The 23966-nt window shown below is 32.7% G+C and overlaps 1 protein-coding gene across 2 annotated transcripts in view; it reads right to left on the bottom strand.

Annotated features, from left to right (window-relative positions):
• Nucleotides 1–21364: 21364 nt before the first annotated feature.
• The window catches only part of LOC106458952, a 41504-nt gene continuing 38902 nt past the window's right edge, over nucleotides 21365–23966 (bottom strand). For both annotated transcript variants that reach the window (XM_022385332.1, XM_022385331.1), the window contains exons 3-4: nucleotides 23070–23143; nucleotides 21365–22376 (exon numbers count right to left, since the gene is read on the bottom strand). In XM_022385332.1, the coding sequence (XP_022241040.1) occupies nucleotides 21375–22376; nucleotides 23070–23143 (1076 nt within the window). In that variant the 3' untranslated portion in view covers nucleotides 21365–21374. The remainder of the gene's footprint in view (nucleotides 22377–23069; nucleotides 23144–23966) is intronic.

Genomic DNA, 23966 nt, shown 5'->3' with positions numbered 1-23966 from the left:
TTTTGCTGTGTTTGCTTTGTATGGCTATGTCTAAAAAAGGAGTATTTGCAATGAAGTCGTGTAACTTTTTTAAATAAATGATTCCTACAAGTCACATCTCAGAAATCAGCATATTATACAGGTTGGTTGCGTGTCCATATATTCCATAAAGGAACCTCAGCTATTCGCAGTAACAGAGATACCTCCAAATAAATAAGTGTAACAAAAACTACCAGAACTGATAAAGTACTAGAATGATAATGATGTAATTATTTTAATTATAAACAAAAGTACTAAAAATATTCTGTAAATGGGGATCTGGCGACCGTAATTCACATAATAATTTGTTGTACAAATAAAATAATTGTTAAGATATAAATGGAAATTCCAAGAAGACCAACAATAACCAAAAACCTTCATCCTGTTTTAGGGATTTTTTTCTGTGTATACATTACTACTGTAAACGGAATTTATCTACAAGCACACAGAACTGAACAGTCATCAGCCTGTATACAAGCACACAAACTGTAGAGTCGTCGGCCTATCTACAAGCACATCGAACTGTAGAGTCGTCGGCCTGTCTACAAGCACACAGAACTGTGCAGTCATCGGCCTGTCTGCAAGCACAGAACTGAACAGTCATCGGCCTGTCTACAAGCACAGAATTGAACAATCATCGGCCTGTCTGCAAACACACAAACTGTAAAGTCGTCGACCTGTCTGCAAGCACACAGAACTGAACAGTCATCGGCCTGTCTGCAAGCACACAAATTATAGAGTCGTCGGCCTGTCTGAAAGTACAAAGAACTGAACAGTCATCGGCCTGTCTGCAAGCACACAAATTATAGAGTCGTCGGCCTGTCTGAAAGTACAAAGAACTGAACAGTCATCGGCCTGTCTGCAAGCACACAAACTGTAAAGTCGTCGGCCTATCTGCAAGCACACAGAACTGAACAGTCGTCGGCCTGTCTACAAGCACAAAGAACTGAACAGTCGTCGGCCTGTTTTACTTCCAAGTTGTTCAAGCTCTGTCAAGTCATTATTTTATTTAACACTCAGTTAGCTATTAAAAATTTTCCGTATCAAATGTCTCATAATACTGGCCAACATTTATTGAATTAAACTAAGTATATCTCATTTTCTCTTTGACCCAATAACTGAAATACAACTGGAGCTAAGATTAATGCAGAAAACTGTCTGCCCTATTTGGTTTATTGTAACAGTGTTTTTGTTCAGCATTTAACACAGCGTTGAGGCTCCAGTAGATTTCAGTTCCAAAAACATGTATGAAAAAACGAATGAACCATCCCCAGCTGGAATTCCCCATGCTATACAAACTTATGGTTAGGAACGACATAGTATCTTCTTAAGACTTTGATATTTTGATAACATTTTACATACTTACCAATATAAAAATAATATGGCATACACACACACACACACACATATATATGTATATATATAAAGATTTAGAATAAGTATATGATCAATTCTAAAATAATTTATGGTGGAAACTATTAGAATTTTTATTTTCTTTCGCATTAAGGGTGAAATTAGTTTGTCATTAGCAAAACAGATGGTTTGTTGTAGAATATGCTAGACGTTTAAAGATGTTTCTAAGCTTTGTACCTGATATTTGTTTTAAAAAATTATAAATCTTATGAACTTGGTTGTTTGTTGAATTTCGAGCACAACTAGCCGAGAGCTAGACGTGGCAGACTAGAGGGAAGGCAACTGGTGAACACAATCCACCACCAACTCTTGAACTACTCTTTGCTAACGAAGAACGAGATTGACTGTCACATTATAACATCCTCACGGCTGAAAAGTCGAGAAGTTTTTATGAAGAGTTTCGGTCCTGCGACCTGCAGATTGCGAGTCAAACACCATACCCAGTACATTATGTGAGACTTTATCCTTATCTTATACTGACCATCAGTGAAAATTTTAAAGTTAAAGCTATATTTTCCTCAAATTAGATAGCAAGTCTCATAAGTGCTTTCGCTGGATGAAATAATAATATATATGTTTCTTTAGGCATATATTTTTCTTTGCCGGCTATTCTTTTCTCTTGAAATCTGACTGGTGTACATTCAAATGATAGCAGTTATTTTTTCAAAACTCTACGTGTAATGAACTGCCTAAATAGGCTTCGTATTATTATTTTTTTCTCGTATATCATGCTATTAAAAATAGGGGTTTCTTCGTTTATATTTGTTAATATTAACTTGTTAAAGAAAACTAAGATATGGAAAATGTATATGTAGACAATAAAGCGAGGAATCTCATCTGAAAATGTATATGTAGACAATAAGGAATCTCATCTGAAAATGTATATGTAGCATTTTCAGATGAGATTCCTTATTGTCTACATATACATTTTCAGATGAGATTCCTTATTGTCTACATATACATTTTCAGATGAGATTCCTTATTGTCTACATATACATTTTCAGATGAGATTCCTTATTTTCATGATACTTTCGAAATATCAAACGCTTTAGAAGCTAAGAAAGGGAATGCTTATCTTTTCGATGCATAGCATCCGTATAAAGCAGTTGATGGGTAATAAGTTCAATAACCTGCGAAAACTTATTGTGTGGCAGAAATAAACACATAAGCGTATAGATTCAGTTGAAAACCTTGGAGAATAGTCTTAGTTTCATGTATAGCGATTTACAATGAAACAATTTTCTAATCTTCGTGAGGTTATTTAGTTTTTAAGTATCACATTTTCTTAATCCTTTTCCAATTCGGAACGCTTACGCAGAACTACTGCTTTGTTAACAGACATTTAAAATCTCTGGAATCAGCCACGTGTGTTTATTTTATGTGCGTAATCGTCATTTTTATCACAATTTTTCAATTTAAAATTCTCGTACCTCTAAGTTATTCTTTCTTTTCAATTGACTAAGAAAATTAATGCTCAACTGTCGCATTAACATTTTCTAGACAAAACAATAGCGAAATTTCCGTTTGTTAAATTTGTCAAACTAATGTTCACAAAAACCCATAAAGAAATATTAGAAACAGATTTAAGTTGCGTTCAGCTATATCCTAAGTGAATAATGTTCAGAAGTTTAAATACTTCTAATTTTTTTCCTCTTCATTAAAATAAATCACTAAATATTTACTATGACACAAAAGATCCTAAAAGTAGACTATTAAAATTGTATTATTTATTATTTTCATGTGTAAGTTATAGCGTTTCAGTTGGTTCTGTCACACTGACAACACTGCAATATTTACTACAACTGCGAAACTCACGACTACTTAAAAACTTGTCCTGTTTAACTCAGATATTTGCGCTTCTCAAAACTGCTTAATATTATATTTCTGGCTTAGAAGCAGAATTGGTTTGAAAAAAAGCCTCAATCTGCAACGATACGTTGGCTAAATTAACAATTCTGTTTTATTTTTGCAGGAGGCATATTTCCCTCTGCGGATTTTAATATATATATGTTTCCGCAAATTAAGCTGGTTTTCATAGATAGATAGATTAAACCGTATAGTAAACATTAGTCTTGTAAACTTGAGATTAAAACCTATATATACTTGTAGAAAATCTATGCAAGGAGTTTCAAGTCTAATTAAAATTCAAGCTTATCTCACGCTAGCAGTAGAATAAAACTTATTACACAGAATAATACACTGCCTGCTGTTATTGTAGGTTCTGAAAATTGATTTTGAAGACGCCTTCATCTGCTTTAACTTGGTGGATCTACAATTATCTTCCAGGGAAATGGAAAGAAGACAGATATGTTTGTTTATACAATAGGTTGTCTTAGTGTGGAACTAACCTACAAGGAAATTGTTGTAAGAGCTTCAAACAATATGAAACATATGTCAAAACTACATAAGATATATGTTAGAATTACATACAATATGAACTATATGTCAGAACTACATATAGTATTAAATATATGTCAAAACTACATACAATATAAAATATATGTTAGAATTACATACATTATTAAATACATGTCAGAACTTAGTATAATCTGAAATATATGACCACAAACAATATGAAATATATCATACTTTTCGTTTTTGCTTCTAAATTTAGACTTTTACTTAGAAAAATATATATATATAATATTACAACGACAAAACAAAATTCTACCTTTATCAGTTTTTTTTTTTAATTTTGCGATAAAGTAGAAACATTAATAGTTGTACAGCCCAAGCTCCGCCTAAAGGATGCCGGTGTTTGAATCACTAAGGATAGGGAAGATCAAAGGTTACCACCCAGTGGGTACTCTTTAAGGCTGAGGAGATCACGTGACCTCAAAGTTCCACAAAGTGATGCCAGAGGTCGGATAGTTCCAAAATGTGCTACTAGAGGAAGACTGTTCTATAAGTAGCGCCATACTACAAATAGTTCCAAAGTGTGCTACTAGAAGGCAGACAGTTTAAAGGTGCGTCACCAGGTGGTGGGCAATAAGATCATCACCATATACTGGTTTGACTTATAATATAAATATTCCTGAAAATAATTGTTTGTCACCTTATACATAAAATGTTCAAACTCTAGATATTTTGTAATACAGTATGTCCACATGAAAAATAGGCATCTACAGAAAATCATTTTTCTCCAACTAAATATAGTAGCACTGATATTTTGATTCGTCATATTGAAGAGTTTTCCAAAAGGTTGACATAGAAATAGAATGTCATGATTATAAATTCAGTGTTTTGTAACAGTGTATGAAGTAAAAGAATTAATAAACTCGTTTTTCTGTCCATAAAGGTCAAAGTTCAGTGGCGTAGAAAATCTGTTCATCAGATAGTTTGGTTAATCATAATTTTTAACGTCTAGTGAATATATAATATTTTTTTGTTGCAAAACATGTTTTATATTTAGGAAAACAGTCCATTAAATGTGGTTTATTGCACAAAGTTGCTACTCATCGTTCACAAACTAAGATAAAATTATATGATATTACTTACATAGTTCATCAATTTATTTTTTTCTATACACGTCATTTGGAAGTATTGTTATGCAGAAAGACATTAGTATAAAACTAGACTTTGCATTCAGAAATGTTATTATTTGAACACAGTTTATACCTAGGAAAGGCCTAGTGTTTTGTACTTCAAAGTGAATTTTTCTGTAGAAAATTATAGAAAATATGATGCTCTATCATATAATATGACAAAACATAAGCTAGTGATTGTTAATATTTTTTTCACTTAGTTTATATAATACAAAACCTATTTTTGAAAAGCTTGCATATGTGAATGGATGTCATCTACAATAATTATTCGTTTAGAAAACCATTTGGCATAGCATAATATCAGCGGCATTATATTTAATAACAGTGAAATGATTTCATATAGAATTTAATAACTACAGAGTAAAAATAGATGTAATAGGACTTAAGAATGAAAATAGGGCTATTAGGCCACAATAAATCGAATATAGTCATACAACTTATTTTTCGTTGTACATAAAAATATCTACAGTTTGAATGCTTTAGGTTGAGATGAAAAATAAACCTTTTCAGGACTGTTTAGATTGTACGTTAAATTAGTGTATCGATAGTCATGTACGTAAATCTTAAAGTCAGCTGTACTGCAATGCATTTAGGCGATGTGATACATACTATAGTTATCCTGAGTTTGAATGTTTTATGTTAATACAAAAAGTAGTCCTCTACATATATTTAAGTTAAAATAATATATGGAAATGCATGTGCGTGACCTATGAAGTATACTCTAGAATTAATCAAAGCGTAATAAATAAAATATGAATTATATGTATTTAGAATGAAAATAGGGTTATAGAGGTCAGATATATGGAATGCAGTCCTGTTGTCTGTTTTACGCGGACATAGTGTATTACTTTAGTTTATGTGATTCAGACTAAAATATCTAGAATAATAACATTTTTATGTATAAAATAACATACAATAGTCCTTCTCAGAGATTAAAATGTAAATTGATGTATTGATACAAGTATCATGCACGCGATAGATATTTAGAGTTTGAATATGTTTTATATAAATTTACGTGGAAAACAGCCCTCTACCTAAGATTGTCAGTTAAACTAATACGTGTATATTCACATGAGTAAATCATGAACTACACTATATAAGCAGTCAAAGTTGAGGAAACAAAATATTAATTTGACCTATTCAATACCTTGTTTGCTATTAAGAATTCAACACGCAATCATATTATACATCTACATTTGAGCATTTAACTTTAGTTAAAATTTTCATATGCATATTTAGAACTTGTATATTATATTTCATACAAAACTAGTCCTCTGCTAGCCCTATATTCACATACTTGTCAAAACTAGTATATGAACAATTATATGCATAAATAATGAGATACAGTATACTAGCTAATCAAACTGCAGTAGAAAATAATATTAATTTTACGTATTCAAATGATTTCTTTAGTATTGATATTGAAGTGAAACTCTAAAGTAGAAAATTCATCTTAACGACGCAGAAGATAATATTGTGTTAGACAGTTTAGTGAATGAAATACGAATTAATTTGATGCAAACGATATATATCTATAATTTGAATGTTTTATGCTAATATGAAAAATAGTCCACTAATAGATTGTAAGTTAAACAAGTATATGGTGATGATCTCACTGTCCACCTTCGAGAAATACACTTTGGAATTATCAGTCTCTAGTAGCACACATTGGAACTATCCACCCCTAGTGACTATTTTGGAACTATTTGTCATCTAACGCCACTATGTAGAGCAATATTTCTCTGGTAGCACAATTTGGAACTATCAGCTCTCTGTCGCCACCTTATGGAACTATGACGTCAAGTGACCTACGTTTCTCAAAGGATACTCCCCACTGTGTGGCACCCCCACATATTCGTGACGTCAGAAGCCGGCATCCTATGGGTGGAGGTTGAGCTGTATAACTATTAACATTCATAAAACATATTTCTACATTATAATTTTTGTTTAATATTATTATTATGTTGTTTAACTTATCAGAAATATAATTGGGTTTCTAAACATAAAACATAAGTATTATAACAAATTATTTCTCTCTATATACATTAAATAATACAGATTAGGCTAACAATCAGGGTTGGTCAACTTTCTGCTTGGGGTTGGACACAAAACCGTATCGTGGGTCCCCACGTTTATTGGTATTATAAGTCAAAACAATACAGTAATAATTATCAGACATAAGTAACTAGGTCTCAAAGTCAAAAACACTAAATATAGGGTTCCAGGTTCCAACAGTTGGACGAAACAGCATTGAAAGTCACAATTTTAACAATATTCACACATATTTATCATGGTTTAATTTGCTTGTTTTATAGAAAATCACATTGGGGTATCTGCTGTGTCCACCGCGGGGATAGTGTACCCTGGAGTTTAGCGCTGCAACTCCGTAGAATTACCAGTGTTCCATCGGGGGCACATTCATCATGGTAACACAAAGTTGATACTTATGAGATTACTGAAAGTTGCAGTGTGGTAAGTAACATCATAATTGATATCAGTTTGGATAAGTTACAGTGAAAGTTTCACTTGTGCTTAAGGCATGTGAATAAATAGATTCACCACCACTGCTATGCCAGATCCCGAGAAGTGAATTAACATTTAATTGTTAAATATTGTCATGTGCGTCATAACATAATATGTATAAATTACAGTAAACAGAAAACAAATAATGTGGGAACTATAATGAAGACCACAAGACTAAACCAAAACATCCACAAATCGTAATATGTTTGTGTACCAGGACAAAACATGAATAAAACAAGAGCTGAACAAAACAGTCAATGTGAGTTTACTATAGCAAAATATGCAAAAAGCAGACAATGTGAGTGTACCATAGTGAAAAAAAAAATGTGTAGAAAGCAGATAAAAGAATATACCATAGCAAAATATGAAAACAAAATAAGAGCAAAACATATAACATTTTTGTGCCTTCTATTCGAAAAAGTACACAAAATTATGCTAATGTGAGACAACTATTGAACCATAGTATAATATGAATAAATTAAAACATGCATGACTTAAACGTCCACCACTGTGTCAACAGTTAGTTTATTGACTTAAAATGCTAAAATATGAGGTTCCATACCTCACGTTGGACAGTGCACAAATAATTCATTATGTAGCTTTGCGCCAAAAAAAGATAACATCAACGAGTCAGCCAAAACGTGTGTAACATAGAGTTATATAAACACAATAAAACTAATTTTAATATTATACTGTAAGAGATAAACATTTTATTGTATTATCTCTGGTAATTCGGCATGGTAGGATCGAACAATCTTACTTAGAAGAACTCTCATGGACCAGAAAAATAAATATATCATCACTAATACCATGATCACTACAAATCAAGAGATCCACGTCAATTCTTGATCGGATATCGCAAAATGTGTTGCAAAAGTAGTACTTCCACATCAAAGAATGTAAGAATTAATCACCTTAAAAATAAGAGGTAGCATCTCTGATATTAAATCTTCACATAAGAGAAGCTTACCACATCTTCCATGGTTGCTGTATGACCAGAGCTGTGAATATGTTACAACTGATCAATGTCAACATATTACATGGATTGATTCCTTCTCCAGTAGACAAAGAAAATATCTCATAAGTTGATAATGGAGATACATAACCAATACATCAGTTGGCCTCATGATTCCCATTTGTGAAGGAATAAAAACCATGAAACAACGGGGAGTGGACAAACCAAGTACTAATCCTTGGGCATTACCTACTGTACCTAAAATAAACAAATATGGATCCACAAGATTTTGTACGTACTACTGGAAGGTGATTGAAAAGTCACAACGATTAGGCAAGTGAAAGTCGACAAAGTAAGTTTTGAAAAGAAGTAGTATGTGGCAATTTGTTGTGTTACGTAATGAACCTCCTATATCTGAACGACGAATAGAATGTGTTCTCTCTGGACTACCCTGGAAATTTGTACACATGTTTAGGTGACATGATCAGTCACACATGGTAAGACCTTCATTGATTCGCGTGATGGGACAAGAAAAATCTTTGGTCTGCTGGGAAAAAGAGAACTATGAACTGAATCTCGGGAAGTGTGAATTGTTTCATTGGCAAGTAAGTTTTCTTGGGTAATATAGTTAGTGGGGAGAGTGGGGTCTACAGACGCTGCAAAGATTGAATATACTCACAAATGATCAAAACCACAGAAATCCCATAAGTTAATAGGATTTCTATGATTGTCTTGATTTTGTAAAATCACTCTCTATCATTGCTTGTCTTTTACTACTAAACCAAACACGTTTTGCTGGAATGATGGATGTGGACAAGTATTTAACAAACTGAAGAAAGAACCAATCTCTTCTCCTGTATTATCATGCTAAAAGTCTTGAATACTCATTCAGAATAAATACGAATGCAAATTATTTTGCAGTGGGAGTACTGTTATCAAAGGTACGGAATGGGAAAGAAAGATTGCCTACTATAGAAAGGCATTAAAACACTACAGGAAAAAAATACTGTGCAACTCGAAATTGGCTACTTACTGTTGTTTAAGCCCTGAAACATTTCTCTCATTACCATTATGAACAAACGTTTAAATTATGAACAGGTCATGCAGCATTGAAGTAGCTGATGAGTTTCTATAATCTAGAAGGCCATATAGCAAGACAGCTCCAGAAACTTTAAGATTACAACTTAAACATTCTGCATTACTCTGGCAGAACCATGGAAATGCTAGTGCTTTATGCTACAAATCTTGTTTCATTGAAGAATGTAAACACTTTGCAAATAGGTAAACACAATATAATAAAGACAATCAATCTAAATTGCAACAGAGTAGTAAGTGAGATGAGTCATTCACAAATGATGAAGAATTAACGTGGTCTTACAATTAACTGTAAAATTCTCAGACAAACGATTTGAGAATTAAACCGATCAGGAAAAGAGTAGAATGAAGCATCGTGTCCAAAAATAACTTATTGTAGCTTAAAGACAAAGATGTAATGTACAAATGGATTTTATTATAACTCTACAAGAAGACTTGTTATGGGAAGATATAAGTAAATAGAAATAGTCTTCAGCTTGTATTTCCACAGTCATTATAACACTTTATCATCTCCACAATCATCCAACACTAGAAAGATAAGAGAACGTTTCTACTGTGTTGAATGCCAGAAATTTGTAGAGGATTGGTGTGAATTGTGCTGTAAGCAAAAGGGTCTATGAAAGAAACCCATTTGAGAGAGCAGCTGTCGATGTACTTGGTCCGCTACCGCAGAGCAACAGTAGAAATAAATACATCTTGATGGTGATAGACTACTTTATCAATTTTTTACAAACGTAAAATTGTTCCTAATCAGGAAGCAGAAACTATAGAAAGGAACTTGTCAGTGAACTTATTTCAAGGTTTCAGGTTGGATGCCAAGGGAACTTCACTTGGATTAGGGATGGAACTTTGAATCAACTTAGAATGATGGAAAGATACAACCCTATACTTAAGTAAAATAGACATATATGTCGATGAGCATCGGAGAATGAGGAATCAAAATATTCTACATGATAGTTATTGAACTACGATACATGAAGATTCAGGCAACACACCAACATCGCTGAAGTTTGATAAAGAAATCGAAGTACCACTGAACGTATTGTACTAACGCTCTGAGGTCCCTCACTCAGTATAGATTTACACTGTGAAGCTAAATATTTATATTATACCCATAGATGACTATACCCAAAAAAAACTTAACACGGGTAGTGATGAGATCAAACGTTCCTATGAAGATAATGCAAATAAGACTGTATAGGGATGGAACAATCGGAGGATTCCTTAGACCATCTACCTTAAGAAAATAGCCCCAGTGAAAATATGGGGTGTGATGATAAAAGATTAAGGTTCATTCCATCTTCATACCGTAAGGCACATGAAAAAATAACAAAAGAAAAGCTTTGGAGACTGGACACTTTAAAGACAACAACTGATGAAAATACGAATTTGTTATGTTAACCAAACTTGTGATTGTAAATTAGATTTTATGTATTTTAGTAATAAGTGTTATGTTTAGAGCTATGAATATTGTTGCTTTTTATTGGAAGTTTAAGTTCAATGTGCCATTGTTTTCTTTATCTAATGGGATTATTGAAAGGACTTCACAATCCAGAAGTGGAGATTGTTAAATCTTGTGTCAAGAAATTTCTCAAAATTGTTATTTTTGTTTAGCCGGAAGGAAGTTTAACATAGTGTGATGGGCTTAGCGTTAATGTTTGAAACTTTCACTAAAGTTTAGGAAACAGTTGAGTCATATAAAAAAGCGAGTTACGCTAGTGTGAGTTATTTAGGCTGTCAATTAGTTAACGAGTAATCAGTGCATGATTTATTCAGCCAGTTAGTTAATTCAGCTGTAAAATACTGAATTTATGTTTGAATAAAAAATAAAGATACAAAATTAGCAACTACACGAATTTCTGTTAGTGTAGTACATTTATGAAGTTAGGCCTGTCAGTGAATGTTGGTTAAGCTAACGTTTTTGTTAGTGTTACGTGAATTAGACTTTACATTATTCTTTATATCGAATATTCCAAAATAACATAGACAACAATAGATACAGTTACAACAGTACCATCGGCATAGTTCTACGTGCAACAATATACTAATATACACTTAACGTTGAAATTTAATAATATTATAATGTTTATTCTTTCTTTAGGCCTATTTAGTGATAATGGTTATGTAGTTAAGATTTATTCTATTAATGAATCTGTTGTACAATAAAGTTACATATTATATTTTGAATACTTAAATACACATTATAAAATTAGACCAAATAAACTACATCAAAAATAGTGGTTATATTTTTCACAATTGTCTTGTTTTCCCCAGTTCCCGAAAAGTAATAGTTACCTTAGGCTGTCATCAACAAACAAATGCTAAGCAACAAACCCTGCTAAACGAAAGTCTCATCCATCTCTTCCCAATTAAAACCCTTAGAAACCATTGAAGGTATTTATATCCTTAAAGCACGCTCCGACTCTTAGTTCGAAATTAGCACCAAGATTCTACCCTATTTTTCCAAATAACTTATTTATACTGTTTCTCCTTTGAAACTCCTGGCTCTCGTGGATATTTATCAGATTATTTATGTTAACAGGCATTTCTTTCAACATTAATTATATTTTTGATTACTTTTAAGGCGTTTTTTGTGAAACTCTTATTTCTCGTGGTTAATTTTGTGGCACATTTTATGATAATAGATTTTTTATTTAAAATTGTTCAAACTCTTTGTTACTTTTATCACGAGTTCTATGACGATGAGTTTGTTTTACTTGAAAAACGTGACGTTAGTGGTTACTTGTGAGACTCATCCTATGATAATGGGTTTTTTCCCTTTGAAACACGATATATTCGCGGCTACTTTTGAGAACGCTTTTATCAGATTCTCTTTTGAGCAACAGAACGTTTGTATTTCAGAACATGTTGTGAAAAGTCCATTGTTTCTTAATATATTTTCTTCGTCACAGCTGTGTACCTCTATCAGTGATATATGCAGAGTAAAACATATGTTCTTTAGTATGAACTTAATAAAGCAGAGTGGTAATTCTATCTATTCAAGCAACTTTAATTATTATATTCGCATTGTTGCTATAATTATTTTGCTTTTAATGGTCTCTTACCCAAATAATACCACTGCTAATCTATCAGAATAATGGGAAAATCTACCACCAATAGATGACAGCTATATACGGAGAAGTGAACGTCGATGGACCGATTTACTAGCAGTACATCACTAGGAGGTTGATTCCTCTAGGTGATCATAACGCTCTCTTATTAATTTGCTACCTTTGGTGTTAAAAACGAGAAGACACCAGAAGCGTAGTCTGGGTGCTTGGGTCTTTCGAATAAATCCCTTTGAAAATACAAATTAAATATAACATTTTATGGAGGAGCTATAAATAAAGGACTATCCCCCAAACTGATTATTTTTTGGGACAAAAGCTTACCTTATCATTAAAAAAACACTATTGAAACGTTACATTTTCAATACAATTTAAGATATATTCAAGAGTAAGTTTTGTATCAAAATGTAATGTCTTACTACTGTAACCTAAATGTAATTCTAATGAAGATTACATTTCATTTTGGAAATTTTCTGGTTCTAAATATTTAGTCAATTCTTTCTTTTTTCTAGTTTTTACTTTTCAATGTGTGACGATACCATGAATTAATTTTCATCTCGTTTCACAGTACTACAGATCGTACAGATCAGAGCTAACAAATCGCAGTTCTGTTCTAAATCCTTTTAATTCATTTATAGGGTGTAACTTGTTTTCTCAAGTATTTCAGTTTAAAATATTTTTTATTCAAATCAAAACTTTATATTTAGATTTCACTTTATATGAAACTAACCGTCAGACTTGTTTGATCAAGTAGTTTGATGTTCGGAAAGAAAAATAAACTCGTACATTTTTATGCCTCAAAATACGTCGAATAGAAATTTATATGCACTTCATTACCCTAAACCTAGAATATATCGACTTGTGTGTTAAGTAGAAAACCGTCCTGCAGTGATTTGAATTAAACTTTTCTCGTTATAACGTTTTCAATTAAACTTCTTCATGAATTATCGATCAGTCTATGAATTCTTTTACACGTCAGCGGCTCCAAGCATGTAAGATAGAAATGAAGACTTGCGAAATCCTTTCTTTTGTAAATGGTTTGAATGTTACATGATCTATCCATATTCCATCTAAATGGATTAATAGAGCTGCCAACTTGCCACAACCACAAACTGTAATTCTTCGGTTAGGACATTATTAGCAATGTTTTGCAGTATAAATAAATAAATAGCAAAATATTTCCATTAAAGCTAAACATAGTTTTAAATATATTTTCAAACTCTTAAAACTTAAATTAGTCTATTTAATGAATATTACTGTGTTAATACATGTCATGCGATAATAGCTTATTCACAAAATATTCTATCAAGTTATACTGATATTTCACAATACCAAGACTAATGATTTTACATGCATGTGGCGCCATCTCGTTATAGACGTAAACAAGAATAAATTAAATCCTATCCTGCGCAGATAAAGTTTAGGAGACTTGCTCTTCTTGACATTGTACATTGTTTGTAGCGATCCTTACATTTCAGGATTTGTTCGATGGCGACTTTATGTCACAGTTTGATTTGACATGAAAATTCCACAGAGATATCTATTATTAAAATGTAAGCGAAATACTATTAACAAACATTTAATCTATTTTTGTAAAACTTAAAAGAAAATAATTATTCTGTCATCATCAAAGGTCTTGAGAATACCATGTGTTGGAAAGCGAGATTACAAATTATAATTAATTTTTATTGACTAACAAAAACATGAAAGTAAGCAGTACTACAACAGATATTATTGTAAAATGTTTTCAAATGCAGTTTATTTATTTTTCTTTATCTGAACTTATGTATTTTATAACTTTTATGCTTAAACTCATTTTGGTTTTCCGTCTTTCTAATTTCGTGTGTTTTTCTCTAATATTATTCTTATTTTGAAAGGTTTTAAAATGAAACATTTCAAAAAGACTGAAAATTAAGGCATATTTATGTAAAATACTTAGTTTATTTAGTGTTCAATTTATTTCACCCACTTTTATTTACATAAAAAAACTTAAATAATAAAACCTAATTTCTACGAAATATATATATATATATAAATGTATTGGATTATTACTGTTCAGTAATATAAAGTTGTAAGACGCTAACTTGGGTGGACAAACATTAAACTCTACACGGTTAATAAAGTCAAGTCACTCGTCTCCGAGGAAATTGGGTCACTAGCCTACCTGACCCAGTTGAAGTTCAAGGTTGTTCCAGGTTATCTAAAGAAACCCCCCCCCCCGCATACTTTTAGACATCCCAGCGGCAAGTCTGAGAACTTACAATGGTAAAAATCGAATTTTGGTGGCAGCTGTGGACAAGCCCAGATGGCCCATTGTGTAGTTTTTTGCTTAACAAGAAACAAACAAACAAACGAGCGAAAGACACAATAACTATGGATTGGTATCTTTTATGTGTTCCGAGCATATTCTTTACAAACTGCAGAATGGATTTGATAATATAACATGCAAAGATATTTAACAAATATAAATAGTTTAATATGAGAAATATGGTTTTGATGAATTATGTTGGAGTAAAATAGTTTAATATGAGAAATATGGTTTTGATGAATTATGTTGGAGTAAAATAGTTTAATATGAGAAATATGGTTTTGATGAATTATGTTAGAGTAAAATAGTTTAATATGAGAAATATGGTTTTGATGAATTATGTTAGAGTAAAATAGTTTAATATGAGAAATATGGTTTTACTTTGAAAACGTCACAAAATTACAGTATCTGCAAGTTCGCTTAGCGAGTGTGGGTATTTTTTGAATGTCTTTGTGCAATATAAAACCGGGAAAAACATTTGTACCCACTTTAGAGCCGTGTAACAAGGTTTAATTTTTTGTTCCCAGTTGAGTGTTACGATTAGACTGTCCTCTACTCTGATGTTGTATTTTAGTTTACGACCCGTTTGATGTCGTTAAGCACAACGCTACACAAAGGGCTATCTGTGCTCTGCCCACCACGGGTATCGAAACCCGGTTTTAAGGAGTATAAGTCCGCATACATACCGCAGTACCACTGTGTGGCTTTAGCTTACGAACACGTAAGGATAATATTGAACCAACATAATTCATCAAAAAAAAACTGATATAAGAAATTATTTTACTAAAACAAATGTTCCAAAATTCCGTAGTTACGACAAACTGTATGATTTGCCATTCTTTAATTAACCTTTGTTGAAAATAAAATCAACACCTCTCTTCACAATGTAGTAACATGAATAAAAGTGACCGATATACAACAAATTATCCAACATTTAATATGCACAACCCCTTATTCCCATAATAGATTTATTTGAAACTGAATATAACAGCTACTGAAAATTAGCCAATAATAAATGAAAGTGTTAAGCACTACTCCTTATTTTAGTTCTTAATCGCATTGATATAAAGAATTAACAAAATAATTTACAATTCCTTAACAGCGAACTGCCATAGAAAGTTATAATTTATTGTGATTAATCAGAAAATATGCAACAGTTTACAGAACTCTAAAACCACGCGCAATTTCAATTCTATAATAAGCAATCAATCGTATTTATTAAATTTTGCTGTATCTGGTTTTTCAAGTCTGTTGAAATATTTTCTTCAAACATGGTCGTTCGTTTACGTCATAATAAATTCAATGCTTGTTGAAGTCCGTGATAGGTTTTTTATTACTTTTAACTTGCAATAATACAAATCCAATAATGATAAAATACATGTATTTCTATTGACACGACTTAGCGTGTATGGGAGTATGAAATTTAGTGACGTAAGTTCTAAAAATCACTTCTATAAAGTACAAATATTTATTTTGTGTAGTAATCCTGTGGAAACTTGGTGTCTTAGTTGATAGAAATAATTCCATCCTTCATTTTCATATCTTGAAAAATAAAAAATTTCTATTAAGACTGTCTTAGTTGTAAATCGAGATGAAGACATATTGAGCCTATTATGTGCTTAATATGTCTTACTTCAACATTAATACAAACAGCTTGATTATAATTATCACTCAGCAAAAAATAAAGAACATAACCTTTAAATCACTATATTATTTGCAAAGGCTGCTAAAAGTTTAAAGCTCTGTCAATTTAGCAAATAGATGACCTTAAATAATCAACAAGTTGAATGCAAAATGAGGGTAAGTCTAGTGCTATTTAACACTTTTTATATGTTAAATGGATTGTTATATTTTATGTAGAATTTAAAGAAAATGTTTAATTCTGTTATGTAAAATTGTAAAAATATGTCAAGCAAGTCTGAACTTCCATTTATATTTCCGAATAAAGTCTATTACCGAACACCACCTGGTGTAGAGAAGCTTCCAACACTAAGATTGATTTCCAACTTTAATATCGCTGGAACATTTTGACCATTTTTTATATCAATCCACCTTCTGGTTTTATTTCTAGAAGAAATTTCCCAGCCTTCTTTACAATATCAGGTAAAACAATAGTAGCCAAGGAAAGTGTCTGTTGAAATGCTGTACAATAGTAGTGGTTCAAATTTCAGTCAACATTGTCCTGATACGGTATTAATGAGTCGAAATTGATACCGCAATTCGGAAGTCATTTAATATTTCATAGCAAAACATCTCTGACATTTACCACACATATTGTTTTTGTAAAGATAGTTTTTCTTTATTAACCTAAATCTACAGCTTCCAAAAAGTTAAAACACGGTACACGTAAAAGAAGAAATAAACATACAAAGATGTATCTCTCCAAACAATTCCAAACATGAAAAATACGTTATTTTACGGGGGAGGGATGTAAAAAACAAAACAAATTATTCTATCATGTATGTATTCTGATAAATGTAAAACGTTGGTTGATCAGGACGTGTGCAATTTTAAGTTATCTCAAGCTAACAAGTTTGACCCTTAATAGGAAAAGTCCTTAAAGTTACATCATTTTACTCTTACATACCTAACTTCGCAATTAGGTCATATAAATTCATAACCAGCATTAGATGTTTTTTTGTGCAGAAATCTTAACGCTTAAGAAAATGGTCGAAAATTATCACTTAATTAAATCAAAACACATCAATACACTCTCCACACTTGATATATATATATTTAATATAGCTATTACAAGCCATCACGTATACAGTTTTATTCTAAAAATTATCTCTTAATTAAATCAAAACACATCAATACACTCTCCACACTTGATATATATATTTAATATAGCTATTACAAGCCATCACGTATACAGTTTTATTCTAAAAACACGTCCTTATAAAATATGTACAACTCAGTAAGAATGACTACATCATATAATAAGATTTCTATTTATTAATTAATTACGTAAGGCTAGGCCCTTTTTACTTTTTACCAAAATATCGACAGTAACAATCACGTGGTTTATTTAAAATGAAATAGAAATAGGCCTTGAATGAAACTAATGGGCTCAATCTGAACGATTAAAAAGCCTTCGTTTACAATGCTACAGAGGGATATTTTTATAAAACTGATGATTAGGTCCTAGAATTCCATACTGGTTTTTAGTTTTGTAAATGCACCGAGAAAATGGATTATAGCTATTGTAAACACACGGGAAAGTGTTTGTCTTAGGAAATTCAAGTTCTGGATAGAGCATTAAATATCTTGTATTTCTATCGTTTAGGTTTGGGGTTGAACTGGTTTGGTCTCTCGCCAGTGCAACTGTGTGTGAAGCTGCTCTAACTGAGCCTTTAGTTGATTTTTTGACTGGGTTGATAGGGTATAAATGTGAATTGAATAAGCCTTTAATTGAATCAGCATAGCCTTGACTTAGCTTAAATGAGTCTTTCAATGAATCAAGATGGTCATGATTTGCTCTAAATGAGTCTTTGAAGGAATCAACATGGCCTTGTGTTGGTCTAAGCAAATATCTAAACGAGTCAGCATAGCCGTGACTTGGTCTAAATGAATCTTTTAGTGAATCAAGATGGTCATTATTTGCTCTAAATGAGTCTTGGAATGAATCAACATGGCCTTGTGTTGATCTAAGTAAACCTTTAACTGATTCAGCATAGCCTTGACTTGGTCTAAACGAGCCTTTTAATGAATCAACATGGACTTGAGTTGGTCTAAGCAAGTCTTTAAATGAATCAGCATAGCCTTGATTTGGTCTAAACGAACCTTTTAATGAATCAACATGGCCTTGAGTCGTTCTAAATGAGTCTTTTAATGAATCAATGTGGCCTTGAATTGGTCTAAATGGGACTTTGAATGAATCAGCATGGCTTTGAATTGGTTTAAATGAATCATCATTGTCTTGAATTGATTTAAACGAACCTTTTAATGAATCAACATAGCCTTGAGTCGGTCTAAATGGGTCTTTGAATGAATCCGCATGACTGTGAATTGGTATAAATGTGTCTTTAATTGGAGCAATAGCGCTCGCAGCAGAAATGGAAAAATTATTAGTTAAAGTAACAGGGTCTTTAGCACTTGTAAATAAACCTTTAACTGAAGAAGCAGGGACAACAGCTTGGTTAGCTAAGAATTTATCTGAATCAACAGACGTTTGAACTGGTGTAATTGGGCCTTCAGCTGAAGAAACAAGGCTTGTAGGAAGAATGAAAGAGTCTTTAACTGGAGAAACTGGGCTTGAAGCTGGACTGATAGAACCTTTAACTGAAGTAACATAGTCTTGGGTTTGCCTAAAAAATTCTTTAACTGGAGAAGAATGGTCTTGAACTGGTCTGAAAATTCCTTTAAATGGAGCATGATGTTTTTGTGCTGGTCTAAAAGATCCTTTAACTGAAGTAACATGTTCTTGTGCTGATATGAAAAATCCTTTATCTGAAGCAGTATGAGCTTGTGCTGCTCTGAAAAATCCTTTATCTGAAGCAAGATGGCCCTGAGTTTGTCTGAAAAAACCCTTAACTGAAGTAACAGGGACTATAGTTGAGTTGACTAAGCGTTCACCTGAACTAACAAAATCTTGAACTGGTCTAACTGAGTCTTTAGTTGGAAAATAAGGGCCTTTATTTAGAATAAAAACGCCTTTTCGCAAAACTGGATTTTCTGAGGTTTCACCTGAAGCAAGTTGGCCTGGAGCTGTGCTGATGGAGTCTTGAAATGAAGTAACAGAGTCTAAAGATTGACTGTCTGAATCTAAAATTGAAACAAAACGGGATGGGGATGAATTGACCAAAGGTTTATTTGGAGCATTGAATTCTGGAGCACGACTAAATGGAATTTCATCTGCAGCAAGAAGTCTTGGAGCAGAATTTTCTGAGTCTTTAGTTATAGCAACAGAACTGAATGAGCCTTTAAGTGATGAAAATGGGCGGGAAGCATGACTAACTGAATCTATAAGTGGCGCAACAAGGCCTAAAGATGAACTGGATGATTCTTTAACTGGGGCAACAGTACTGGGAGTCTCGTTCACTGAGTCTTTAATTATGGTATCAGGATTTGAAATTGGAGTAAAAATGCCTTTAATTTGATCAACAGAGCTTGGAACTGGACTATCTAAGGTTTTAACTGAACTAACAAGGCCTGAAGTTGGATTGACTGAGACCTTAATTAATGTAACAGGGTCTGTATCTGAAATTACTGGATCTTTCCCTGTAGTGATAGAGCTTGAAACTGGAAATACTGAATCTTCAACTGGAGCATCATAATTCAAAGCAAAACTGGCTAATTCTCTTGTTGGAGCAATAGAGCTTGTATCTGAATGGAATAAGCCTTTAATTGTAGATAAAGGGTCTGGAAGAGGATTAACTGACTCTTTAACTGGAGAAATAGGACCTATAGTTGAATTGAATGGACCTTGATCTGAGACAACAGGGCTTGATGATGGACTAACCAGGGCTTTAAGTGGAACAACAGGATTTAAAACTAGGTTAACTGAGTCTTTAACTATAGTAGCAGATCCAGAAGTTTGATCAGCTAAATCTTTAACTTGAGCAACAGGTCCTATATCTGGATTGAATGTACTTTGAACTGAAGTAATAGGACTTGAAGTTGGATTGAGTAAGTCTTTAAGTGGAACATGGTGATATAAAGATACATTGACTGAGTCATTGACTATAGCATCGGAGCCTAAATTCTGATCGACTAAACCTCTAAGTGGAACAGCAGGATTTATAGTTGGATTAACTAGATCTTGAACTGGAGCAACAAAGTTTGAATCTGGACTATCAATGTCTTTAAATGGAATAACTGAATCTAAAGCTACATTGGTTGGAGTTTTAACTTTAGAAATGGAATCTAAAGAATGATCCACTAAACCTTTAGCTGAAACAATAGAGATTGGATATTGGTTAGCCATGTCTTTTGGAGCAACAGAGCTTGGAGCAGCAATGACTGAGCTTTTAACTGGATTTGAAGCCAAACTAGACTGACCTGGAATTGAAACTATTGTGCTTGCTGTTGAATCATATAACTTTGTTTCTGGCTCACTTGTGCTTAGGCTTGAACCATATTGAGATAGGTTTGGAAAAGCAGTTCCTGAAACAAAACCTTCTGGGTTCGGGCTTGAGGCTGAAATTTCTGAGATTAGACCTGGACCATGTTTGAGTGGATTAGTAACTGGTACTGCTGGACTGAAAATTGGTCCAGAAGCATCTTGAACTGACATGGTAAAGTGTGGATTAAAAACTGTGGAGTTTTGATCTGCACCTATTGCCTTTCTGGCTACAGTATTTAAAACTGGAACAGTAATACCTGGAGTTGGACTAAGTGCGTCTGAAACTAATGGTATATTAACTGGAAATGAAACAGGTAATGAAGCTGATTTAACTGAGTCAAGAACTGGGCCAACTGCATCTAGGCCTTTAACTTTTGTTCCCAATTCAGAAACAGGTATGTGAAATTTCAGTGTCAGTGCTAGTTGATAACAAGGATGATGTGTTTGGATTTACTGGCATAGAAAAACGAAAAGGGCCTATGTGTGTACATATTATTGTAAAATAAGAATCAGATATATACGTACAGATAAACTGTGGCTGAACATTTTTTTCTCCGTCGTCTGGTATAGATAATTCTTCCTGGTGGCTACATGTAAATGAAGTTAATTTATTCTCTATATATCTGCAAAAAAATGATCCTTTTCCAAATTGTGTGAAATTATTTGCAGGACTATGGCCGAAAGTTTGTATTGGTGCACTAGAGGGAACAGGCTCTGCAGGACTTAATGGCTGTGTAGACAGAACGGGGCCAGACATTGTTTGTATAGTAGATGTGTTATTAGTAGTTGTTTGTTTGGAAATGCACTCGATTATTACTTCTGAAACAAACTTACAAAAGAAAGAGTTCTCGGGTAAAGGAAATCTACAAGGAATTGGAGAATCATCAGTAGGAGAAAATATACAAGCTGGTGGTGTTGGCCCTGATGGTAAAGGATTAGCAGTGATATCGTTGTAATTACCAGTAGTGTCAGGAACAAGACGAGACGAAGAAACATCACCAGGTGCCATTGTAAGTTCAGGTCCTGGACCTTGTTTGCCAAAATTCTCATTCACGTACAAGTACTCAGAAACATTGCTACATGGTACAGCCTGATGAGGATAGGTACACACCAAACTATGCTGGTCAAACACAGTTTGGTTGGGACAGACAAAACTATACCTAAGATACTGCTTGACATTACCAGCATTATCTGTTACTGGTCTACAGACATGATAGATCTTGCACTCATTGTTTGGATCAGCATAGTAACCAAAGGGTTTTCCATAACAGGAGAAAGTAACGTCAATAGGATAGATGAGGAGACTAGCCCATGATGGAAGACCTAGTGCAATAACTTCTGGAGTTTCTGGTGGTTCCTGCTCCTCAAAGCCCAGTTGTTCTTGAAACTAAAAAAAAATTATACATATATATAATCATTTTAGAGAATAAAATGTCTAGGAAGTAGATTTTCTTAATATTATTTTATACTTAAACGTTTGAAAATCGTAATGTAACCCACATGTGTTCACTTTAGTGAAGAAAAAGGTTTGAAAACAACAGAGTTTTTAAAGCAATATTCATTCCCATTGGTTAAAAAGGACCATACTAAGGACCAGCTAAATTGATTTTCAATATAAATAGATGTGATTTAATGTAAATCCAAGATAATGAAGAGCTGAGTCTTAGATCTGTTTAAAAAAGCCAGAGAGTCATAAGGCTCTGAAATGAGGAAACAAATTCTACTTGACAAAAAACAAACAAACAAAAAACATTTGAATGGCCTAAAACATCCTTATTTTACAATTTAATTTAAAAATAGATTTTCAATTCTCTGATTTAAAAGTAGTTGCTGGCTTATCAATGAAACGTCTCCTTAGATATTCAATGTCATAAGTACTTACATTTTATCAAATATCTTACGCAGAACAAAACATGTTTATAACCAATCTTTGAAAAGCCTAGCTAACAGATAGGTCGCATCTGATGTAAGTTGAATGAACACCTATTGGGACTATTAAATATTTTGCCGCTTTATTAAATCTTTGTAGTGCGCTTCTAATTACGAAATACGTTTTGAAAGTCAACATTTTAAAAATTACCTGTGTCATGTTTTCTTTCAAAGAAGCAGGATCATTTTCATTCAAACCAGCTGCTAATCCTAGGCACATCATCACTAACATCAAAATAAACAGAACATTTCACGCTGACCATTAATAGTTTCATGGAATTAGTAGGATAAATATTCATAATCCTTAATCTTATTAATCATAAATGTATTCAAACAATATACGTAATTACGTTTAGACAATAATTAAATAAGTCACAGCTATCCTTACAGTTCTAACTCTTCGTTTTGTTCCTCCTAATATAGTATACTAATATATTACACTTGAATATTCACTGTTAAAAACAACCAAACAAAATCTTTCCACGCTTTGTTTTTGATAACAATTGTAAATTTTCAAGTAAATCCGTGTAGCCAATCCTAAGGTTCTCTAAAAAGCCACTGACCTCCCCATTAAGAAAATTAAGAAAATTCTAACCAGGAGACTTACTTTGAAAAACTATTTGCATGTCTATGCCAATTTTCATGTGAACCCTTTTGAACATAAATGCTTCATTATGAAAAATTCTAAATTTTAACTTATGTTATTGTTTTGAACTGTGTCTTTTTCAAGTAAATCGATTGCATCAAATCTCAGGTTTTATGATAACTAGCATATACCCGCAAAACATCACGGGTATCGAAACCGGGATTCTAGCGTTGTAAGTCCGCAGACATGCCGCTGTGCCACTGGGGGACTCACAACGAAATGTGTAAATGTGTATATAGGCCGTACTTTATAAAACTTTAACTTATGTCAGGCCTAAGTTCGATAAAGAGATAAATTAACACTGTAACCTATGTATTTTTTTTTGTTGTCGTTTACTTTAGTTTAGTTAGGACTAAACTTTACTGTAATAAATACTATCGATAAATAAATTTATAATGTTAT

Source organism: Limulus polyphemus, unplaced genomic scaffold (genome assembly GCF_000517525.1).
Source record: "Limulus polyphemus unplaced genomic scaffold, Limulus_polyphemus-2.1.2 Scaffold537, whole genome shotgun sequence".
NCBI classification, from domain to species: domain Eukaryota; kingdom Metazoa; phylum Arthropoda; class Merostomata; order Xiphosura; family Limulidae; genus Limulus; species Limulus polyphemus.
This window is presented reverse-complemented; position numbering and strand designations above follow the sequence as displayed.